This window comes from Plectropomus leopardus, chromosome 13 (assembly GCF_026936395.1).
Source record: "Plectropomus leopardus strain MGB_pleo_1.0 chromosome 13, ASM2693639v1, whole genome shotgun sequence".
Taxonomy (NCBI): Eukaryota; Metazoa; Chordata; class Actinopteri; order Perciformes; family Serranidae; genus Plectropomus; species Plectropomus leopardus.
In genome coordinates, this window is record NC_142188.1 from 6,318,699 (window position 1) to 6,345,000 (window position 26,302).

At 38.8% G+C, this 26,302-nt stretch overlaps 1 protein-coding gene across 1 annotated transcript in view; it reads right to left on the minus strand.

The window, feature by feature from the left end:
* Positions 1-26,302, minus strand: part of opn4a (opsin 4a (melanopsin)) — a 49,618-nt gene that overhangs the window by 21,917 nt on the left and 1,399 nt on the right. Inside the window, exons 2-3 of the mRNA XM_088086998.1 lie at positions 23,638-23,884; positions 1,286-1,428 (exon numbers count right to left, since the gene is read on the minus strand). Of these exons, the coding sequence (XP_087943124.1) occupies positions 1,286-1,428; positions 23,638-23,838 (344 nt within the window). The 5' untranslated portion in view covers positions 23,839-23,884. The remainder of the gene's footprint in view (positions 1-1,285; positions 1,429-23,637; positions 23,885-26,302) is intronic.

The following is a 26,302-nucleotide window of genomic DNA, read 5'->3' on the forward strand; positions in this document are numbered from 1 at the left end:
ACACCCATGACTGCACTCCCAGACATCAGGGGGACTCGATTGTAAATTATGTGGACGACACCACCAACAACGATGATCGGCAATCTTGCAGAGAGCAACCTACTGCTTAACATCAGTAAAACCGAGGAGCTGATGTTGATTTAAGAAAGAAGGAGGCAAATACACACACCTCTGTCTACATCAGTGGAGCTGAGGTGGTGCAGGTGAACAGCTATAGGTTCCTTGTAATTACTATCACTAAAAACCTATCTTGGTCATCACACATCACCACCCAGGTTAAAAAAGCACAGAAAAGGCCCTACTTCCTACGAAACTTAGGAAGACTAAATTCCAGAGCAAGATCCTGGTTAACTTCTACAGAGGAGCAACAGAAAGCAGACTGACTGGAAACATCACGAACTGGCATGGTTTATGCACAGCCCAGGACAGGAAGGCTCTACAGCGGGTGATTGAAACTGCCCAGATCATCAATATATGCTACACTGCATTTTATCATCTCAGTACCTGCACTTTGTGCAATGATTGAGTGCAAACATGAATCTAATTTAATGCCGCTGAGAATCATCTCTTATATCAAACAACTGACCTGCTTTTTTATATTGTCTGGATTACTGTGCCTGTAAATTCTGCACTCAGGATAAAATGCACAACATCTGCAGCTGCTCGACTTTTAACTGAAGAAACGAGAAGAAAACACAAGATTTCAGCCTCTTCCTATTGCTCTTAATTAAAATTCAAAATGAAATAACTTGCAAAACATCGGATTAGCTTCAAGCTTTATCTCTGACCTGCTAAGCCACACTAGCACACATTCAGCAGAAAAACGTCTTCTCGCTGAACTTACACGTTGATTTTCAGCTAAGGATCAGCATGTATTTGTCTGCACAGATATTTGTTTTACTGTATAATTTTATTTCAATCTGTCATCAATCCATGTGACCTAATGCATGTTGCATGGTGCAAAACCTGTTAAAGTGAGATGCAAGTATGTGATTGAGCTTTCTGCTTACATGTCAAACTGGTCCACAGGGGGGCCGGTGTGGCTGCAGGTTTTGTTTCCAACCAAGTAGCAGCACACCAGACTTGACTCATTTAATCAACTGATCTCCGTCTTCAGACAGCTGATTGGTCAAACTGTGTGCTCTTGGTTGGTTGGCACAAAAACCTGCAGCCACACCGGCCCCCCTGTGGACCAGTTTGACATGCCTGGATTAAGGGTTTCTGTAAGCAGCATAGGGATCAGAGGAACAACATGACCTTATTTGGGCACAGGAAGTCGTCCTACCTGCTGAAGGCGTATATGACCAGGAAGTTGCCGACCATGCCGGTGATGCCGATGGCGAGGATCACAGAGCCGATGGTGTAATGGGCGTGGTCGGGCACGTCCACTGTGGGGAAGGGGTGCGGGACCTCGGGCACCATCGCCACCTGGAGGACAAAACAAAAAGTGATAAATATATTTTCACACTGTGAAAAAACTCTACAGCTATTTCAGTCCTGGACACATTTAACAATATTTTTTCAGATTTTTATTATTAACCCTTTGAAACTTTCTTGATTTCTTTAAAAAAACATGAGAAGAAGGTAATGGGCTACTTAGGAAGAGATTTTACTAAAAATGGGGTGAAAATAGTTTTTAAAAGTACAACTAAAAATCCCTGAAACAAAACGAAACAAAACAACTAAGAGATAAAAACTCACAACAAAAAAATGGTAAGTTTTAAAAAAGGGAATGGCCTAAAAAAAAGTGCTTAAAAATAAAATAAAAATAAAAATAATTTAAAATATATAATTATGATAATGGTAAATATAGTTTAGGCTTAGAATTTTCCCCATGCTTTTTAAAAATAATTTTCTAAATTGCTAATTTTATGAAAATTACAAGACATTTTCTTTTGCCTCGTCCTTTCCCAATGTATTTGAAAGAAATCAAACCAATCTACTTACGGTTTAATGGTTGAAATACGTGTGAAATGTGTCTGAGAAAAGCTGATTCAGGTTTCAAAGGGTTAATGTTTCCGAGTTTATGTTTCTTGACCTTTGCAGTATTTGCCTTTATTTTATATTCTCTTATTATGTTTATTGTTATGCACAAAAACAGTAAGGCAAATTCCTTGTACGTTGTGTGAAAACCTACTTGGCAATAAATCTGATATTTATCAAATATTTCTCGGCATTAAACCCTCAATGATCTGCGTTCATCTCTCAGACCTCAGAGAAGGTAAATCACAGTTACACACACCACATGTCGGAGGATGTTCTGCTGTTATGTAATGATTTATTATCAGCGGTTATGTCAGAAGAATCCAGTCAGTTTTCTCTATTTTTTTTTCATCTTTCAGAGTAAAAAAAATCCTACGGCCTGCGAGACTGATCATTGTTTTAAGGCATTTGCTGAAGTGACATTAAAGTATGAGGAGAGATTAAAAAGTCCTTCATATCATTGACATTATCATTCCACACAGTTAAAAACCGTCACATTCACAGGCCTCCCTAATCACCGGCTACCAGCCTTAATTCCTTTTGAAAAGACTAATATCTCTACAAGTCCTGTTCATCGCTGTTTCTAATTAACTCTTGGCTCCGTCTCCCTGTGGTGTCTCAGATCTCTTCATCCTGTCTCCCTGTTGCCACGTTAACGGCATAAATTACTCCACCGCCGGCAGAAATATCAGACACGAGCTAATCAGAACTGGAGGTCATTCAGAGCAGCATCCTGATTAACTTGACGGAGAATCTCACTGTAGTTTTAATAAAAATATCTAAAAGTTCGATAGACACTGGTGTACCTGTGGACTCCCACTCTGCATGTCCCTCTAATATCCACAAAAACTTCCTGAACAGCAGTGGTGGAGTCTAACTAAGTACATTTACTTAAGGAAGTGTACTTAAGTAGAATTTTGACAAACTTGACTTAATGTTAAAACTGACAACTCACTACCCAAAAAGCAGATTGATCAGATCTGCTCTGAGCTGCTACTGCTGGGCAATAAAGACAAAGACTGTAGATGAAACGCACAACTATCATGTGTCTACATACTTTTGGCCATGTCCAATCACTTCATATTTGTAAAAATATGAGAATTTGTTTGATTTTTTTGAGCACTTTTACTAAGAAGCCCTAATTAAATGAAGAAAGCTTTCACTAAAGTCAGGTCAAAGTCAATGTTCCTGGGCTTGCCGTTTCACTATGTTGCCATGGTTACAGAGGGATGTGTGATTAAACTGGAGCCAGACCACTAAAACTCGCACACACTATTCGGCTAATCAGACATGAGTACACTCAAGTATGATGTTGATGCTGCAGTGACCCAAAAAAACAGAAGTCACAGTCAGTGTGTTTCAGTTTAAATGTGCATGAAGTTGTTTTTTTTTTTTGGTGTACTTACAGCTGAGAACCAACAGTCAGCATTAAAGTGAGGAGAAGAAGAAGCTGCGAAGGACGCGGTGACAGTGATGGAGTCAGACATGTTGTGACAGCGGGAAACAAACATGTCGGCTCAAGGACAGACATCAGTCTGACTGACTGAAGACTCACAGTGACAGTCTGCAGCTTCACTAAAATAAAATCACTCATCAGTTTGATTCACGCCTCATTCTCACTGCACAAAGAGACCTGCTAACACCTGCTAAAACCTGCTAACACCTGCTAAAACCTGCTAACACCTGCTAAAATCTGCTAACACCTGCTAAAATCTGCTAACACCTGCTAAAACCTGCTAACACCTGCTAAAACCTGCTAACACCTGCTAACACCTGCTCAAACCTGCTAACACCTGCTTAAAACCTGCAAACACCTGCTAACACCTGTTAAAACCTGCTAACACCTGCTAAAACCTGCCAACACCTGCTAAAACCTGCTAACACCTACTAAAACCTGCTAAAACCTGCCAACACCTGCTAACATCTGCTAACACCTGCTAAAACCTGCTAACACCTGCTCAAACCTGCTAACACCTGCTTAAACCTGCTAACACCTGCTAACACCTGCTAAAACCTGCTAACACCTGCTAACAACTGCTCAAACCTGCTAACACCTGCTAAAACCTGCTAACACCTGCTAACAGGTGTCTTAAGATCAACTGGGATTCATCATTGCGCACACCTGGGTAAGAGACCTCTCCTCTCTTTTCTCTTACCGGAAAATGAAGACAAAATATGAGAGAAATTTAAGAGAACGTTGCTGCATGAGGCCCATTAGGTTTTATCGCAGACTTTTTTTTTCTACGGGTGTCTTTGGAGCTCCTCTCTGCTTTATGGAGTTTCAACTCATTGTTTAGCTAACCGAACCACAAATTTACACATTTAGTTGAATCTTGCTGCGCTCACAACAACGTTTTTTAGAGAAAATCAGCAAAAAACAACAGTACACCACCAGCTGATCAGCAAACAGACGGCAGACACAGTTTGAGACTAAATGATGAACACAGCGGAGCATTTAGCAGCTAAACAGACAGAGATCTTCAGCAGTGGATGGTAGAGACCAAAAAAGAGTAAATTCATGTCTCCTCATCTGAGATGTGAGACAACGCCAGCCTCTGCTTATCTATCAGATAAATAAATCCAAAATTTAATCTAGTTTCTGTGTTAGTTCAAACAAAAGCAGCACATAAAACTGTAGGAGGATTATTGAAATGTGCAGACTGACGGTGACGCTGCCAGAGTCGGGGTGCTGTAGCTGTATTAATTTAAAAAACAGCATGCATGTACATTTTTACTCATAAATAGTGACGTTCTTACAGTCTGGGCAAACCTTCATTATCTAAATGTCTTCCATCTCGTCAGCAGCGAGAGTTTTCACTTGGTTTTCTGCTGCAAGGTCACAAATCTGTCAACACCACATTAACTCCAGCACGACAAGAGCAGCGTGGCCTGTCACAAAGGATTCAGCCTCTCAGCTTCGCCCACCACCGCTGCTTTTGACTCTGAGTATCAGCCGCTCTTACATCTCTCATGCTTTCTCCGTGTTTCTCCTCTTTCCTCTGCTGCTCAATAACTAAATGTAACACAGAGCTAATGACTCTTTTAGACCACTGATAGTTTTTTAAATTTTCCTTATTTTAGTTTACTGCAAATCTCCAATTATTCCCAAACTGAATCCTCAAGCTTCTTTAGCTCATTATACTCTTGATTTTCCATTTAAATATATTATTTTAAGGATTGAAAACTTTGTACTCACTCACACTCTGCAGCAGTATAGCATTTGCGTATCTTGTTATTCTATCTTAGATACAGCCCAGATATATTTACCTATTTATATGTTTACAGATAAACAGGTAAATATTTTAAGAGGTTTTTGACACTGGAAAGATGGTCTGTCATAAAACTAGGAAGTCTGTGCATTAGAAAGAGCAAAATATTTTGAAATGGGTGCTACAAGACCAGATAAAACAGAGCAAAAGGGCTTCCCTTTTGCTCAAGAAAACCTACAACTCCCAGAATGCACTGCACCGCACCAGACAAATAAACAAACTAGTAGGTTACATAATGCAAACTTGGGAAGTTTACCACAGTTTATTTCCACTACAAACATATAGGAGGGGGATCGAAACCCTGTTCTATAGAGGACCCAGTTCTGTTTTTTCAAAACCCAAAAATCAATAAAATTCAAGCTTATTGATGCTGCTGTAGAGTCCCGTGGGTCTTATAACGTCACATTACATCTCGAGTCGAGTCACGTCATTTAAATCCAAGCACTCCCAGACTTTGTCTAACTTGCAGTCTAATTGCGTTTTTTCTTGAGATACATATGACGAAATCAGTCCTCAAACACACCACTACATTGTTCTCACTACACCCTTATTTGTTTGATTTTGACAATTAAGTATTTGGTATCTTTATCCAGTAAAATAATAATAATAATAATCTTAAATACACAAAAAGACTGATGCTGCCTCCACATAGCTGCTGAAGTGAATTTAAATGTGTGTGATGTTCATGAAACTCGTCCATAAATTCCCTGTTTTCATGTGATGGTGCTGCCGGTCTCTGAACACTCAGCAGGACGTTAACGTGAGATAATTACAGGCTAACGAGAAGCTGTTCAACTTCACATGTAAATTATCTCTGCGACTTTACTGAAAGGTCGTTTTTCTCATTACCCTCATTTTCATCAAATCCAACAGTCCCGTGTGATGATGTAATGAGTGTCTAATTAAGTGTTCATCATTAATATTTGGTCTCATTATGGAAATTAGTTACAGTAAAGTTGCAGAGAGGTTTTCATATGAATTATTATTTTAGGAAATATAAAACTCAAACAAAACACAGTTGTTACTAGAGAGATAGTTACAGATTTTTATAAGGAGCCAGGATTTGAGCAGTTCCTAAATATTTGAAACTGAAAACTTAATGAATTGTTCCTGATAAACCTTAAATCAGCAATAAAAGACACCTCATGCTTCATGCAAATATGCTAAACATGTGACATGATAACTGAAATGTGCTGATTCAGCGGTTCACATAACTTGGTGTCCCACAAGGTTCTGATTTAGGACCCCTACATTGGGCCGCAATCATTACTTGATCGACAGAAAAAAACTCATCTGTAACTCGCCCTAATTTAAAAAATAAAATAAAATTTTAAAAAAAGGGACGCTCTGTAAAACGCAAATAAATATAGAATTTAATGATTTGCAAATCCCTCTAACCTAATTCCCCCCAAACTCACCCCTGTGAGTAAGTGGCTTCATTTTTACGTGTAACTAGTGGGTCTGGGTGATAAATTGATTTCATCTATTCATTTGAATTTGTAGTTTCGGATGACTGCTCCCTTCCACAATGAATAGCATTATTTGTTAACATGGAATTAATGTTAAATGACGGTTTCAACAGCAGATCTGAACATTATGAAAAACTCTGTGATATACAAAAATGACTGAAGCCCTCTACATTTTTCTGTTTGTCTTTGTTAATTTTTATTGCTAAATCAAAGTAAAACTGTGATTTTCTTGTCATTTGTAGTTTGTTTTTGAGAGTGAAAAAAAACTGATTAAAATCGTTAATCGAGTTTGTTGTGAAAAAATTGGAGATTTTATTTTTAAGTTATATCGCCCAGACCAAGTAACCGGTCAAAAGTACTTTCGGCTAGTTATTGTTGACATCCCTATCTGTGTTACATCACCTTTTGTTTTAACACTAAGCGTTTGGGAACTGAAGACATTAATTGCTAGAGTGAAACTCTTTCCAATTCTTGCTTGATATACAACTTTAGTTGCCCAAGAGTTGACGTATTTTGCGCTTCATGATGCACCACAAATGTTCAACAGGACACAGGTCTGGACTCTAGTGACCTATTTTAACATGAATATCATCTGTTGCTACAGCTCCCCAACTGTGGCGTTAACTACCTTTGAATAATGTGAGTCAGGAGAGACTCGCGTCGTGAACGCAGCTTTATTTCCAGCAAACAGAAAATCTTCCCTGAAGTGAATATGAAGTGGACTGGTGTGGCAGGAATCCATTAACACTTTAATTATGTAACACAATGACACCGTGTACCTTTTCTATATGCAGCTGACCCAGATTACTGTCTCACTTTAATTACAGTCGTGTGTGTGAATATAATTAAAGTTTCATGTACTGTACATTATCGCTCCTTATCTCCTCTGTGAGTCTTTTTCCTCATTACGGTCGTTCTCTCGATGCTGTCACCCTCTGCCACGAAGTCATCCGAAAGTCGTGAAATCATCCCAGACTGAAGCTGCCTTCGTCAAAGTCTCAGACTCTAAAGTTTAGACAGATTTATCAGACTGCGCCTCATAGGGTTAAATGCTCAATTAGACAAGGGAAAAAAAATAAAGACAGCAGTGCAATCTGCTTGATTAATAATTTAACACAGAAAAGATGAAAATAATGAGTTTCTGTAGCTGTTTACTTGCTTGTTAGTTTGTAAGTGTGTTTGTAAGTGTGTCTGCTGGTGTGAGCAGCTCTGCCGTGACGTCAGTTCAACAACCATCAGCGAGATAAAACGACCGAGGCGACAGCAGCATCATGGGGGGAATAAAAGCGAGGCAGCATGATGTGTCAATTCCAGTTCCCATCAGCCCTCAGTGTGATGCAGGGAGGGGGAGAAGTAACAGCATATATCTACTGATATTTCTTAGTTTGTGTTTGTCTGTGTGCAGTCTGTTGATTGCAAATAAATTTACCCAACAAACTGACACATGAGGCGATTCGTCCTCTTTTTTGTTCTCTGGAGTGGTGCCTCTTTTCTGACTTTGTTTTTGGAAAAAAAGAGACTGAACTTTAGAGCAGGACAAAACCAGTAAACTGCCTGTTAACCGCCAGTTAACCGCCAGTTTACACCCAGTTAACCAATATTTACAACCAGTTAACCACCAGTTTACCACCAGTTTCCAACAAGTTAACCACCATTTAACATCCAGTTTACCACCAGTTAATTGCCTGTTCACATGGTTTACACGTTTACTGCCAGTTTGTCTGTTTGTATGTTTTTTTTGCCTCCCGTGTGCAACCAATTTACCACCAAATAACGTTCAGTTTACTGCCACAGGACCTCCAAATTACCACCAGTTGACAACCAGCTAACTACCAGTTTACTGCAAGTTAATCACCAGCTGACTTCCAGTTTACCACCAGTTAACCAGCAGTTTATCATCAGTTAATTGCCAGTTCACCTTCAGTTTACCACCAATTAGCTGTCAGTTTGCCACCAGTTTAATTCCAGTTAACCACCAGTTTATCTCCAGACATCTTTTAGTTTAACACCAGTTTACTGATGGTTTACCTTTTTAACCAGTTAACCGCCAATTTACCACCACTTTACAACCAGTTTAACATCTTTAAAATGGAGGCCTCGAGGTCTGAAAGTCAAACGGTGTTCACAGAGATAGATCACACACAGACTCGCAGGCTCCACTTAAACACACATAAAACACACATCAACAAATCTTCCACCTGAACACACACACAGCTGATGTTTTACAGCGGCATCAGACGAAGTCAAACTGTGAAGAAAATCTGTGGTGAAAATTCAAGTCATGGGCTTGAAGTGGCTTAAATCATGTGTGTGTGTGTGTGTGTGTGTATGTGTGTGTGCGTGCATGTGGCCACTACAGTTAGGACATTGCTAATTATGAGTCACTTACATCCAAACAGCACTGTGATAGCTCAGATCCAGACGTCCTGCAGCCTTTGCACCTGTTTTTTAGGTGCAGATTTAGCGTAATTTCAGAGTAAATTACATCCCTTTTTTTGCTTATGCATTCATGTAAATAAACTGGATTTATAGAAATCAAAAAACATTAAATATAATGTAACTGCACCTCAAATGTATCCTAAAAGCATATTTGTCCTTTGTAAACGATTAGACATAATACTACAGCCCGAAACAAAAACCTCAAACTGAAGCAGAGAGCTGCAGAAAACATTATTTTTCAGGAAAATAAAACTGATATTTTCTCTTTATTTCTGCAGCCAACAAAGGCTGGACTCGATATTTAATTGACAAAAACTGAATGAACTGAACAAGGAATATTTAGTAAATTGTGGGGAAGAAAAAAAAAACATTAGCTGCAGCTGTGACTTTCAGATAACGAGGCTAAAATTACAGTTAGGAACAACATGGCTGCTATCATTTTTTTTTTTTAAGAGAGAGAAAGAGAAAGGAGAGTGTGTGTGTGTTCATGCATTTAGATGGTGTTCATGTGTGTGTGTCCTCTTTTCATCAGTCAGCCTTGAAAGCTTCCCACGCCACAGCTGACTGAACTGCTGCATCACATGACTGCCATTCACATTACGTGTGTGTGTGTGTGTGTGTGTGCGTGTGTGTGTGTGTGTGTGTGTGTGTGTGTGTGTGCGCGCGTGTGTAGGGGTGTGTGTGTGTGTGTGTGTGTGTGTGTGTGTGTGTGTGGCATTATAGAACTGATTCAGGTCAGTGTTTGATCCTCTCACAGATCAATAGCTTCACTAACACTCAGTGCAATGAAAAGCTGCCAGTCTTTTACTGATGCTTTGATAAAACAGCAGAGGAAGAAGGAGACTTTTGTTTTTAATCTTTGAGGTAACCTGCCTGCTGGAGAGCTTAATGGCCGAGTCAAGGTCGTCTGTTAAAACTGATTTTTTATCAAACAGAAATCAGTTAATCTTGTTTTTACTTTAAGTGAAAAATAAATGAGTTCAGTTTATACAGCTAGCTGGTTTAAATGGAAACATTTCTGCCAGTGTGATGAAATTTAAAAAACAAGAAAGATCCTGTAAGTCATTAAGTTAAGAAACTTCTTGAAATAATAAGTTAGTATCTCAAGAAATGAATAAGTACCTTAAAATGACATGTAATTATTTCAAAATAATGAGGTATCTCAAAATAATGACCAAGTATCTCAGAATAATGACTATCTTATTATAATGAGTAATTATCTCAAAATAACAAGTTTGTATCGCTGAATTAGTTAGTATCTCAAAATGTTTATTTATCTAAAAATAATGAGTTAAATCTCCAAATATTAACTTTTTATCTCAAAATATTAACTTTTTATCTCAAAATAATGACAAATATCTCAAAATAATGATTATATTTCTAAAAATAATGAGTTAAATTTCCAAATATTTACTTTTTATCTCAAAAGAATAATTAAGTATCTGAAAATAGTGAGTTAGTATCTTAAAATAATGACTAAGTATCTAAAAATAATGAGCTAGCATCTCCGAATAATGAGTTGCTATCTCAAAATAATGGCTAAGTAACTCAAAATAATAATAAGTTATCTCTAAATAATGATTTAGTATTTAAAAATACTGACTAAGTATCTGAAAAGAATGAGTTTTAAAATGAGTATTTTAAATAATGACTGGTAAATAAACAGTATGCATGGGCAGAAATGGGAATACTAGTGAAATATTTATTTTAAATAGCCATGAAAACAGCTCAGTAAGAATACTGAATTTTTGGAATAAGGGATGAAAATGTTGTCGTGGTGATTGTTTCGGTCGCTCCTCCTACACAGATAATAGAGAAATGTTTGGGAGACAGTTACTGATGCAAAGTGTATCTTGCAGTTATTATACTATGAGTATTATGTAAGGTTGAATTATTGTAGTTGGGTTAGGTTTCATTTATTATGTGAATTATTAGAAATAAAACAGTTCATTTGAACTGTGCGAATGCCCCAGCTTATATTTTCATGTCCCAAACGTGCACGCATAGCTTCTTATGATTAGCTTTTGCATGAAAACAATATTGAATTCTGCAAACAACATATGAACTCACTCATTAACAACAGCGATAATGGGGTTTTAAATGATATAAATCTAAAATCAAGGTTTTGTTCACTGACTTCACTTTAAAATCCGCTCAGTCTGTCTGTAATCGTGGTTCATTTCTGTGCCAGTGAACTAAAATGAATTTCCCCAGAGACGGAGCTTATCAGGTGTGTCTGCAGCGACCTGACAGATCTCACACCGACACACAGCGCGTTATTTACACACGGCTTCTGCTTCACACAGACCGCAGTCGAGCTCTGCGTGCTGAACTCAGTGAGCCACCGAAATACTTTAAATTCACTTCATGTACATGTCAAACAACATTACAAGTCTGTAGTCATGCTGTAACACTCATTAGCTACTCAGCAGGAAACAAAAAATGAGCTATTCTTAAATTCTCACGTCTGAATTACCTCCCACTTCTCCGCTGTGTGGTGTCGAGCTCTGTGAGGACGGATTAAGAATTATAGTTTTATGTGCAAGAGTCACAAAAAATGTGTCCAGGTGAGGATGAGATGTTTGCATCAGGTTGATTAAAGTTGACTTTACAGACTTTATAACATCCGTGAAAGCTTCTGCGTGCACTAAAAAAATGACGGGACAGACACATTAACCACCGCTGATGAGTGAATCCTCCGCACCTGAACAGAAATCAGCTGATATAAACACCATGCTCTGAGAGGAGGTTTGATGTCATGACTGACAACTCGGTTTTTGAACAGTCGGAGGAAGTCGAGATGTGCAGCCTTCATCGTTATATACAGTAACCGCTCTAAAGTCTTGCCCAAAGATTCAAGCTTCTGTGTGTAGGATTTGGAGGGATATAATAGTATAGTTTTCTTTCTAAAAATAATAAGATGAATTAGAATGGGCCGTTTATTTAGGTTGCGGGCTCTGATGTATGCAGATGTTATGTTGCACCACCATGATATGCCCTCTTTCAGCTTGTTACTTTAGACCTATAATATTTATACCGTCTTTGATATTCTGCATCACAATTACATCTGTTTATCTACGATTTCTTCGGAGTAGAAAACCGCTGTGTTACAAACATACAATCAAGCAAACTCTGCTTTCATTGATTAGTTTTAAACTACCTGAAAAAAATCAATATTTAATTTAATACTTTTTTAGAATATTTTCACCAATTAACCATACAATAAGACAGCCCTTACCAACGGAAATTTTAAGCCGTCATCAAAATTTTAAAATGCTTGACCCATGTGGCAGCACCACTCCCCTGCTCATAAGCGACGTTTTTATCCGTAAACACTGAGGGAGGCGGAGCCGCACCCATTCAGTTAAAGTGCGACTGACGTGTTTACATGACGAAATAGCTCGACTTCCTACCGAATTATCTGGGTGTGTTTGTCTGATACAGAAATTCGATTTCAGTCGCACTAACTTATATTTTAGAAGTCCACTTTTCCACTTCGGACTAACACAATAATTCGTAAAGCGTACTGAGCGCTCCCCGGTCTGAGCTGAACGCTAACATCAGCACACTAACTAAAGTTTTTTAATGTCGCTGAAACATTTTCTCATATTCAGCTTGTGAAAACTTCTAGACCGAGATGTTGTTTTTCAAAAAACACAAAACTACTGAATGAAGACAGAAACATGAAGATCAAACCTGTAAAAACGGGTTCACAGTGAGCTGGATTACGTGTCGACCTTTGACCCTGACCCATCTGTGAACTTCATTCCTTAAAGAGTCAACAGATCAGGACTTTATCATAATTACAGCAGCTCCTACGACACCAGGGTCCTTTGGTATTTCAAAGATACACGTTTGGGGCCAGAGGGGGGATTATCAGTGTGAGGAGAGGTTTAAAATTTACTTTTGACTTGTTCCCACGTCCTCCATGGACCAGTGGCTCCGAGCTCCAAATAAAACACGGACTCAGGACTTTTTCTGCCTCATTATATAACATTTTAAAGTATTAACATGTTTATAAAATGTACACAGGTCTGACTTTAATCTTTAAAATACAACCAACTGCTTCCCTCCCTGTTATGTGTTGAATCTCCGACAATCAAATTTCAACCTTTTTGGACGATTATAGAAACTCGTCTACATCATCTACTGTATTTGTAGGAAGTTCATTTCATGAAACTAAACCAACAGCTTTTCCCTGAAAGGAAAAACATTAATCTTAAAGTTTATTTGGATAACGAGGAACAGGAATGAAAGTTTGTGTGTTCTCATTCTTCTCATTATTTCAAGAAACATGCGAAACTCCCCGTTAATGTCAATAAGCTGATGATGAACAGCTGCTATCAAAGCTGATTTCAGTTAAATAATTTGGGGATTAGGAGTTTTCAGATCCTTTACCAGGAGTGATTAGCATCAATATGAGTAACACACAAGTTAAAAAGCAGATTGTTAAAGGAACAAGTACTTTTCTGGTTCCAGGGTTTCCCACAAATTCACTTATTTCCAGACCAGACCAACGAGGGCACGAGAGCAAGCTGAACAAATGAAGAGAAAGACAGCTGGCACACCGCAGGGCTGCACTGTTCAGATCATTTATGCACCAAGATAGCATCCGTTTTTGCATAAAATATTAAACTTTTGTTGCAGTTTTCTTTTTTTTCTGCATTTTGGGGGCCTGAAAGCGTAAATCTTTGTAACCGGGTTGCAGAGTTTGATCTTTTGAAAACGTAACCCCTTCTGTCGCCGTGTAAACTGGCGACGTGCGGATCCTGAGAGACCGGAGCTCGCCTTTCCATTATCGCTCTGGTCAAAGGTTTCCTCCTCAGCATTTTTAAGAACAATGTTAACAGAAAGGTAACGAGTAACTAAAGGTGCTGTATAATTTTAGAAAAGTAAAAAATACAATATTTCTCTCTGAGATGTGGTTGAGTAGAAGAGTAGCATAAAATGAAAATACTCATGCTATGATATAAATGTTTTTTTGTTACATTAAATTATAACTGGGGTTGTCCACATTAACACAAGGTAAAAAGAAAAATGTAGGGAAAAACTAGAATTATCATAGTTACATAATTTAAAATTATGTTACAAAATCACGTTTTTTAAGCACATTTCCAGTTCATCTCTCTGCTGTTTTTTTATTTTTATTTTTTAAACTATTTTTCAGGTTATTTTATTGTATTATTTACTCATTTCTTGCTTATTTCTTGGGCCATTACTTCTTTTGTTTCTCATTGCCTTCTTCCCATGTTTCTGAGAGAAATAAAGCCCATTTGCTCAGGTTTCAAGGGGTTAAAACAGCAATCTGGTCCTCTAACCCTGCTCCACTGTAGTCAGTAATCCTGAGTTTTGGCCCAAGAAGAGTTAAACATCAGATCCTTTGACTCCATAAATCCAGCCCTCAGCTTCACCTCCGGGGAATTATCTTATACGTATATGAAGCAGACTTTCATATATCTCATTATGGCCTCAAATCCCTCCTGTGTGTGTGTGTGTGTGTGTGTGTGTGTGTGTGTGTGTGTGTGTGTGTGTGTGTGTGTGTGTGTGTGCGTGCATGTGTAGGAGAGAGATAGGATATATATTAGCTGCACATATTTCCTGCTATCATTCGATCTTTTGATCCCTGCTCTCCGTTTCCAGACGCTTTACCTTATATAGCTTTCATTTGTTCAGAGGTGACTTCCTGAGCACTGTGCATCTCCTTCAGCCTCCAAACTGAAGGACATTATTTGGGTTTTTTTTTTTTTGCCCTGGTTGAACATAACTTCAGAAACTGTACTCATGCACAAATTTTAGATACTTGTACTGCCTTTTTTCCTCTAGTCATTTTTACTTAATTTCATCTATAAAATGGAAAATATTGAACTTCTTTCTGCACTAAATTTATCTGACAGATTCAGCAGTTCTCTGCAGCTTTATGAAAGGTACATCTGACCTCTGTCACTTTGTTTTAATTAAAAATTGTGCACTTTCAAACCTGAGCAACTTGGCTTGATTTCTTTCCAAAACATGGGGAGAAAGCAAAGAGCAGCTTAAGACAAGGCCCAAAAATTAGCAAGATATTAGTCAAAAGTTACAAGATGTAACTTTAGTAACAATGAAACTAGATAAAATAAGCTTGAAAAAGTAAATATTTAAAAAATATCAAAATAATAAAAATAATGAAACTACCTTTAAAATACCTTTAATAATTCTGAATATTTAATGAATATAGATACTTATTTTTAATATAATTTTAAATCCATAATTAGAATTTGACATGTCCCTTGTTTTTTTGAGAATTTTCAATTTTTTTTAATTCATTAATTTATTTTTTGAAGGACATTTTTTGGCATGTTACTCATTGCCTTTTGCTCAATTTTTTTAAAAAAATCAAACCAGTTTGTTCCAGTCATAAATGTTTAAATACTTGTGAAAAGGAGTTCTGATGCTGCACAAGAAAACTGCTGCTGATCTAGGTTTCAATGGGTTAAATTGAGTGTAAACAGCCTATTTAAAGTTTAAATTTACAGAAAAACAAGTAGTAACATTCATAGAATGGTAGCAATAGCTTGTAAAAAAATACCAATAATCTCTGATCAAACTTTAATCCTCTGCAGACGTTGTTTATTTCTTCTTCAGTTTTCAGAGGTCACATGTGAACTGTATTTAAATAGTCACATTACATTTGGGAAATGCACATCAAAAGTTATCAGCCGTGCAGCGCTGGCAGCGCCTCTCTGAGCGGTTGCCATGTAAAATAAAAACATTCACCAAAACACAAGATGAATGTGAGACGAGAGGCTGCAGTATCACGACAGGGAGCTGAAATACCGAACGCCCGCAGAGGATTTAAAAATCTGCTGCTGGATCAGCACCAGAGCTGCGGTTTACACATGTGGGCTCCAGAGAATTTGGATGCCCTTCAGGGGTCGTTTGGGGCCCACAACACAAAAAGTATTCATTTCCACACGGTGCAGTGAAATTCAAGAAGGTGTTTGAGAATGATTATTATTTAACTTTCATTTCGCTCCAATTGTCTTGTAAGATAACCTGACGAGGACGTTTTTGTTCTGCTTTAAATCCGTGAAATTTAATCACATCAGAGACGTTCACATTTATTTCCATTTGCACTACCTGACACGGACACATTGAGCTTTAGGATATTAAACACGACGAGGACATTTAAATATGTCATTTACATAATCTGAGGTACCGGCTCACACCTGCAGGTCATCCTTTAACTAATCACATGTTGACTCACAGAGAGACGGAAAGAGACAGCTGACGACGAAATGTCATCAAAATGCCATCGACGAACACATTTATGTGTCACATTATCTATCTGACAGCAAGCAGCTTCCGTGTTAGTGCGCTGACATACGTGACGGAGGTTCACAAGCCGACATCTCAACCTCCTCGTTTCAATAATGTCACGGGCCGATTCATTTAACAGCTGGCGCCGATTTTGAACTGATTCGTGACGTTCAGCAGCATTTTTCAGCAGCTCAACACACATCTGAGGTTAGACTGTAGTAGTACAAGTAGTACAAGTCATCACTCACTACACAACAAGGACAAAAAGTACTTACAGTATACTCGCTAATGTACTATAAGGATATACATTTTAGATAACAACATGAAGTAAATAAGTATAGTGCTAATGACGGAAAATTATAGGCACAATGCTTATATACGCCTATCCTACATAAAATACTGCTATAAATCAAGCTACCCACTAAAAAATGATAGTAAAAATTAGAGGAAAAAATAACAAAAACAACCAATTTCAATTTGTAACAAAAAAAAGCCTTATAAGACATTTGTTTAAAAATCAGTAGTGAGTTACACATTCTTAAATTTAAGTCAGCATCGGTTGTAAAGTCATGCCTAACTCCTGCAACACACTGCATGCGTGAGCAGCGCATGACGGCAACCTCGGCGAAACGCTGCGTGTTTCACACTCACGGTGTCACACAGGCAGCGTGATGATGTCGCACTTCTGCAGGGCTGCCTGCTGCTATGAGTTCTGTATTTCCACATTTATAAGCACATATTCCACTCATTTATGAAGCCGTGCAGCTCCTGCATCGTCAACAACACCGTCCTGCAAATGTTTCACAATAAAATTCCTTGTGTCAACAAGTGATGGGATTTTGTCGACAGAGACGTTGCCAGAAGACTTTTATTTTGAAGGGGAAGCAAAAAAGTTTGATTAAAACAGATATATTTGTAGTTCCCAGACACTGAAACTGTCATAAAAGGCGGTATGGAGTCAATATAATTATCAAAACGCAATTTTCACGGTCTATTTCTAAAACGGCGAGGCATCGTTTCTCTAGATTAGCAGCACTGATAAGCAGCAACGAAAAAACAAACAAAAAAAACCAACAGGTTCACTTACACTCCTGCAGGCAGTGTGTTTGTCTTTGAGTACTGTGAAAAGCGCTTGATAAATAAAATGCATTATTATTATTATTATTATTATTATCTTTATTATTATTATTATTATTATTATTATTATTATTATTACAGTATCTGTTTGTGTCTTACTTTGTTTGTACTTCCATTTATTTCCGTGTTTTTTGGTTTACACTTTAACAAACACATATACTGTAAACAGCATGACAATTAACGAAGGGAATGTAGGGAAATTATTTGTTTTCTGTGGGTGTTTTTAAAGTGTGTCATTATTTTAGATTAAATTGAGGAGTGACTGGTTTCTTATCAACATTTTATCACCGTTCTGGTCTAGTCTGTCTCAACCCCTCAGAGTCTTGATCTTGTGTCCGTGTCGATACACTCTCGTTTAGGTGGCCTTGACTACAACAGTGCTGCTAATTATTTTTTTATCTGTACTTAAATCTGTCTTTGCACTACTGGAGCAATAAAGGTTTATCTTTTATTTCATAAGAAAGTGGCTCAACGACTGGTCACACAATCACACACACGAATGAAAGCTTCATGTTATAGAAGTACTTTGTGTACCACACACACACACACACACACACACACACACACACACACACAGATTTCCCATAGTGATAGCAGAGCATTTCCCTGAACAACACACTAGCCAGCCAATAAAAACAAGGCCAATGAGAAACAGATAAAACTAAATTCATGTCATACTTTTACTTGTAAACAGCGTTCACATAATAAATCTAAGTCGCACGTACGTCTCTGACTTCTCTCAGGAACATCATGCCTGAAAAAAAAACAAACAAAAAACCATGGATGCCTCACATCCATCATTTAAAGTTAACTGACGTAGTTTGATGTGGGGAAGTGAATGTGATGTTGGTTACTTGTTTGAACTTTAGTGAAACTGTGAAGTTAAATTAAATGAAGTTGTGTGAAATTTAAAGTAGCAGTGAACGCGGTTACTCGAGTAAAGTGCCAGTACCTTAAAATTGTACTAAATTACTTTGAATACATGTACTTTGTAAGGCTCCATCACTGGATGATGATTATTTATAAGTCCGAGCCTGAATGTCCTCGTGTTGTGGCTATTCAGAAGAGTGCTGTTCTGTCACAGAGCTGATTCGTTTTCCTCCAGTAACTGAAATTAATTCAAACCAGTAACCGCGATCACGATCACTTTCCAATGTTTACCTTTCAAGCTTAGCGCAGCAGCCAATGAGGTATCACGTTTCTAATATCTGTGAGCGGCACACTACTCATAACAACATCTGGGGCAAAAGTGAGACAGAAGATGGCATTTTAACTCATGATTTTCATTTGTGAACTTATCAAAGAAAATCTGATGAGTCACTTTTTTGTCTTCCGACTTTTATTAAAACAAAGAAACGGAAAAGTGATCATTTTCCATGTTTTGTCTTCCTATTTTTAACTGGTGGTAGGGAAACAGCTCGGTTTCCCGATTTTGGTTTTCTCATCGCAAAACTAAAATCCACTGGCCACCAAGTACAGGGGCCGGCGACCTCGAGCTCAGCTGATAGAGAGTGCACCAATATGAACCTGAAACCCTCTGATGCAGACCATCCCCGGCTCTGATCTGTCCAGCTCCCGTCAACAAAAACGCCCGAAGAAAAGAACTGAGTGAGCAGGAACATTTAAATGTCCGCTGACGACAGCATGTTCAACCAACTCAGAGCCAAAAATTAGCTTTTGTTTGCTTCTTTTAAGTCCAAGGACTCTTGTTTCAGTCTGCCACCGTTACAGCATCAAAGTGTCTCGAGAGAAAGAAGCACTAAGCGGGCGTAGCAACAGTAACCAGAGGAGACCGAAATCGAAAGACAGATATTTCAAAAGCTGTATCTGGAGACGTCATTTAAAGAAACAGATGACATATGTGTCTGACACTTTCACCCCGAGCTGAGAAAAAGACACAGAGAGAGAGGTGACTCCCTAAATCTCTGACATCAGCTCTTATCTCGGTGACAAATGGAGGCAGCTGAGCCGTGACTTTCCCGTCAGGAAGGAAAACCGGTTTGAACGAGCTGAGTGAATATCAACACACCACAGTGCAGGAGCCATCACTCAGGTCCCCGAGCTCCAGCTGCAGGCTGCTATTTGTTTTTGTGAATGAAAGTGATTTTAAAGGTCCAGGGTGGAGGATTTGGTGCCATCTGGTGGTGAGGTCGCAGAGTGAAACTCCTCCTGTGTGCCAAGCGTGTAGGACAGTGATACTCCACTCGCTTTGCTTGGGGGCCACTTTTGCAAAGTGACAGAGGGCCAGGGGCCAGTCACAGGAGCCTCATGCATGTTTCTAAGACTTTAGGACGTTTCCATGATTTTAGGACATTTCTAGGATTTTAGCATGTTGGATTTTAGCATGTTAAAAGGATTTTAGGTAGTATCTCAGGTTTTAGGACATTTCTAGCATTTTAGGATGTTTCTCGGATTTCAGGACATTTGGATGATTTTGGGGCATTTCTATGGTTTTAGGACATTTCTATGATTTTAGGACATTGCTCAGATTTTAAGACATTTCTCGGATTTCAGGACATTTCTGGAATTTTAGGACATTTCTGTTTTTAGGACATTTCTAGGATTTCAGGACATGTTAAGAATTTTAGGATGTTCCTAGGATTTGAAGACATTTCTAGGATTTCAGGACAGCTCTTGGATTTTGGGACATTTCTAGGATTTTAGCTTACTTCTAGGATTTTAGGACATTTATCGGATTTCAGGAAATTTCTGTTTTAGGACATTTCTAAGATTTCAGGTCATGATTAGGATTTTAGGATGTTCCTAGGATTTTAGGACATTTCTAGGATTTTAGGATGTTCCTAGGATTTTAGGACATTTCTAGGATTATAGGACATTTCTAGGATTTTAGGACATTTCTAGGATTATAGGACAGTAAATTGCCTTTAGGACATTTCAAGGATTCTAGGACATTTCTCGGATTTTAGGACATTTCTAGGATTATAGGACATTTCTCGGATTTTAGGACATTTCTAGGATTTTAGGACATTTCTAGGATTATAGGACATTTCTCAGATTTTAGGACATTTCTAGAATTTTAGGACAGTAAGTTGCCTTTAGGACATATCTAGGATTTTAGCTTGTTCCAAGGATTTTAGGACATTATGGGCTTAGCTAGGACCTCTGTCAGGGGCTGTGAGTGATCTTCCACTGACACTTTTAATAAACAAGCTCGATTTTGATGCTGTTTTATGCACTCTGGCACCTTATGCATACTAAAGGTACAAAAACAATTACTTTATTTTAATTATGAATTATAAAATGGTTGGTGGGTCACCCAGCACCCTATAGAGGGCCAGATTTGACCCATGGGCCGTCAGTTGAGTATCACTGGTGTATGAGAATTAGGATTGCCTCATCTAGAGCCACTGTTTGGTTCATATTTGGTTTTGGGCGACTATAGAAACAACATGTCAGTCTCTGTGTAGATATACAGCTGACAGAGTACAGTCGAAGATAAATCGCCTTCTCTAAAACCTTCAGTGTCCGGGAGTCCTGTACTGATAAAGCTGCATAAAATCAGCCTGATGATGTCTCTCTGTCTCCAAGTGTCCCAAACAGTCAGTGGAAAGTTACTACAGCAGTTTTATAAAAACAACAGTGTTGGATCAATGCAACAACTGCAGAGGCATAGATGGATGTTCTGAGCACACACATCGATATATGTTTGTTCAACAACACACAGCAGCTGGAAAATACACAATCGATGCCCAGACAGAAGCCAGGAGGTGTGTTAATACCTGCACATCCTGCAGCCGTGTACAGTAACATCACTGCTGGAGGAGAAATAAAGGCGACCTTTCCGCTGTGCAGCGTGACGCTCCGATGTGTTGGTGAAGCAGAGCGATAACAAGGAACATTTCTACACTGCATCCCTCAGCGTGTGTGTGTGTGTCTGTGTGTGTGTCTGTGTGTGTGTGTGTGTGTGTGTGTGTGTGTGTGTGTCTTTTCTGATACCACAGCATCCGTGTTTCTCCAGCTCCACACAAAAAGTAAGATATGATTATTTCTTGTGCAGCCGAGTGTGAGGTGTTTACATGTGGCTCGGACAGCACAAACAGCGCAGCAGTCTGTCTGATGAACCAAACAAAGCCCTCGGAGGAGGAAAGTTGCATTCATGCATTTCATGCTAATGTGTTCAAGAGACACGTTGTACTGTCAGCACATCCCTCCATATCTCTCCTTCCTCCTTCCACATCCCATCCTGTCTGTAAAATACTATCTCAAATAGAAAACCACACAAAATGCCAATGGATGATTTGAGCAACACATTATTTCTAATATTTATCAATTCAGGCTCTTCTTATTATCTGGCAGCCCGCGCCCAACCAAGCAGCAACCTCAGGAGGCTCAAAAATTAAGCCAATGCAAAGTGCCAGAAAGTGCATTTCCTCTAACCGCCACTTGAAGCTCCAAAAGAGAGTAAAAGAGTTAAAATGTACAACTTTACAGTAGAAATAAACAGCGTGGTACAAAAGGAGTTTTGGTCTTTGTAGCTAATTTAAACACTATGTTATATTATGCACACTTTTCTTGCCATTTACTTAATGCACAATACACTCATGAGATGTTAACGAAAGGTAAAAATCTTACACCTATTATCTTTATTAAAGAGCGAAAGACAACCATAAACCTTCTGAATCTATGTTTCTCTCCTTTACTGAATCTAAGACTAGTTAATAGCAAGATGAGGGTCCATAATTTTGAAACCACACACCAAATTCACACCAAAAAAAACAACTAGTGCGTTGATTATTTACACAGTCTATGTTCCCTATGCACTTTGTAGTTCCCCTGGAAAGCAGCTCAGCCCTGCTTCCAACGCTGCCCTGTGGCCACCATGGATGTATTAAGCAAACCTGGATACAGTGTTGGAGGTGGGCCCCATTCATTCCTACCATGTAGCAAAAAAAAAAAAAAAAATGGGCCACCACTGTAAAAAACATGTCTGTAGGGGCGCCCAGTAGGAGACACCCCAAAGACTGCATCCTTGCTGCAGTAATGTACATATGTGACAATGCATCATAATGTTGTGTTAAGTACGTAACATATGTATATTATGATGCCCAACCAGGGGCGTCATTTTCTATGATATACGAATCATATCAAAAACTTTTCATAAGATATCATAGGAACCATTGTATGAGAATACATTAAACAATTATAGCCTCATAATGTTCTCTTCACTTTTATTTTCCAGGCCAATGAGCAGAGCTGTAAACTGCCACACAGCAAAACTATAGCTCATATTATACTATCTTTCATCCAATGCCATTATAGGCTGAAATAAAAGACAAAAATCATATTCAAACAGTCAGATATAAATAGTTTTTAGTGTTTTTTATGTGATATGACCCCTTCTTTTTATGTTTCCAAAGTGAATTAGGTCATTCAAGTTCCATTTCATCTGATCAATAGGGAGCCTATGACCTGATGATAATGTCAATAATAACGAGGCAAAAATATATGTGATCTAATTTATAGCTTTGACTGGTGGCAAAACCGTTAAGAAGCTGCATTATGAACATCTAAGAAAATATTCTTGATATGTGTAGAGAGCGCACCGAACTCCGTTGGAAAAAAATGGGTATTTAATATTTATTCGCTTACTGGTGGTTAGCGGCAAACTACACGATAAAAAAATCATATGTTTTCTAATCAACATGAATGACTTTTCAATTCGGCATAGTTTGAATTATCACATTAGTTGCTCTTAAAAAAATACCTTAACTGGAGGCATTTCAATCCAGCTGTTGCTGCCACATCTATAGCGGACTTCGATGAAGGACCTCAAACCATCCAACTCTCAAAACAGACACATTCATCACAGTCTTTGCTGCTAGGTGAATGATATGCATGCCGAATGAAAGAAACACTTATTTTGGGCGTTTCTGAAGTCATATATTGCGTTCTAAGTTGATATTTGTGCCAATACATGTGTAAACATTAAATTGCGAGGGATTTCTATAAAGTCTGGTTACAAATTCTGAACTTAAGTGAGCAGTTTCTACTCCTTTGAAGCACAGATTAAACCGAAAAGTTACCGTTGGGGCGGCCGAGGCGGGAAGCTGGAGCTCCACGAGCCGGTACGCATCCACCGCCGAGCCGTTGCCGCTCCACGCGGATGCTGCTGCTGACAGCGACAGGGTCTCCGTCTCGCGCGCCGTGCAGTTCGGCTCGTGGTCGCTGCAGGAGATGATGCTCTGCTGCGCGGACTGCAGCAGCTCGCTCTTCCCGCCGTTCATCCTTCACCTCCGCCCCCTCCTCCTCGCTCCTCCTCACGCGCTCTGCCTGGAGGAGGAGGAGGAGAGAGAGACTTCATGAGTGTCAGGTGAGCGCGTGCGCCACAGGTGCGCACACAGGTGGAATTAAAGGTGCGTTAGGCTGCATGAACAGAAACAATGCAAAATAACAAAGGAAACATTTTACATAAACTGACCATTGACAGATTTGCAAAATGAACGTTGAGAAACATAATTAAATTCAAGTAGCCCATACAGTAAACCACGTACTACAATTTTGAAAATTTTTTGAAGTATGATTTGAGGTACTTGTTCTTTATTCAAGTATTTTCTTTTCATGTCACTACTTATACTCCCTTTTATTTCACAGGTAAATATTGTATTGTAGTTTTTACTTCACTAAATGTATCTGAACCCTTCAGTTACATATGAAGAGTTTAATATGATTTATGATATAATTTTGTTATGAGTGGAATTACAGTTTATACAAGCACTGCTGCAATTATTAGTTGGTTGATCAATCAGTTGATTGACAAAAAAAAAAATAATTTTTTGACTTTTGTTGGTGTTAGAGTGTTTTGTTTTGTTTTTCTTTTTTAAACATTTTGAATTTGAAGAGTATATTTTTCTATTTTTAAAAATAATTCTGAGGAGTTTTTGGTGTTGTTGGGGTTTTTTGCATCATTTTTAGGTTGTTTATTTTTCTGTTGGTTTTAAATTATTTGGTTCAGGCCAGTGAGGACCTCTAATGCAGGCTAGAGGCTCCAGGATACATAAATAACAACATCACACACACCAATATCTCACACAAATGTCAGGAGAAGAGTTGCATTGTGGGTTATGTTGGCACCAGGTTTTTATTTTTAATTTTTTTTAAAAAAGAAAAAAAGACAATATATCTGGTTCAGCTGCAACAATTTTGACCCTTTTTGTTTAAAACTGAGTATGACAATGTTTTAGAAGTGTGATGGTAAATCTGTGGAGGACTATTTTAAATGCTACATGACTTTTCTGGTGTTACAATACAATGATTGGATTTACCTGCTCATGATTGATCCATGATTAACAGCCACACAGACAGACTTATAACTAATATACATTCACCATTGAGACTGCAGGATAAGCGGCCCACAGTTTGCAACATACAAAACACTTTTAGATCATGTCAGACATCTGACACCCCTGTATCAGTCCAGTATCAGCTCACAGTTAAGACGAGCCAGCTGAAGGGAGAACTGGTTTTATTTAACATCTGTATAATGAGTGAATACTGAAAAAGGCCAGCGGTGTAAAGAAGCAGAGTGAAGGTGGATAACATAAAGCCTGAGGGGCTGCAGAGGGTTTCTCACCTTAAAATGAGGAAAATAATGAAGCTGTCAGACGTTAGCTCAGAAAGCTGCTGCCACTGATAACACAGTGTGAAAGCATATAGTCACATTTATGTGTTTGAAGGTTTAATTTATTTTCTTAAAATGTTTTTCTTTAACATTTGTGCAGAAAAATAACTTTTGCAATCACTCCATTAATTTTAATGGAGCGGGCTGTCGCACATTGTGCTGGAGTGGACTCTCGCACATTTCTGCATGCTGGAGCAGGTTGTCGGAAATTTCCGCGCTGTAGGACATGTCCACGTGCTGGAGAGGGCTGTTGGAAATTTCCACTCTGGAGCGGACTGTAGGACATGACAGCTCGCTGGAACGGGCTGTCGGACATTTCTGCGCTGGAGCGGGCTGTCGGACATTTTTGTGCAGTAGGACATGTCTGCACGCTGGAGTGGGCTGGCGGACATTTCCATGCTGCAGCGGGCTGTTGAATGTGTCCGCGTGCTGGAGCGGGCTGTCAGACATTTTTGTGCAGTAGGACATGTCCACGCGCTGGAGTGGACTGTCGGACATTTCCACGCTGCAGTGGGCTGTTGAACGTGTCCGCTCGCTAGAGTGGGCTGTTGGACATGTTTGCGCTGGAGCGGACTATCAGACATTTCGGGGCTGTGGACATGTAGCTGTAGTGGACAGCTGAGCGGGCTGTTGGACATTTCTACGCAGGAGTGGGCTGCTGGACATGTCCATGCGCTGGAGCTGCCTTTTGGACTTGTCCACACACTCATATTTCAATCGAAGAAAAGTTATGTCTTGATTGATATCGTAATTGTTTTATCGCCCAGCCCTATACTTAAATATTCAGACTGATTTATAACATTTAAAGACATTTGCAGATCAGACAGCTCAGGTGGACACCAACATCAGACATTTTTATCTGATCGATATTTTGTTTGATTTAAGTTGTGTTGTCAAGTAAGCAAAATTCAACGCCTCCAAACTTCTCATTCTAATGTCATCTTGATGTGAAATAACGACATTGAGTCGTAAAGTACGGAAAACAAAGCCCAGCATCCACAAAGTGTCATAATGTTCATGTACAAACAACGTAAAATCTTAACGTCACGATTTAACCTTTCGAAACCTGA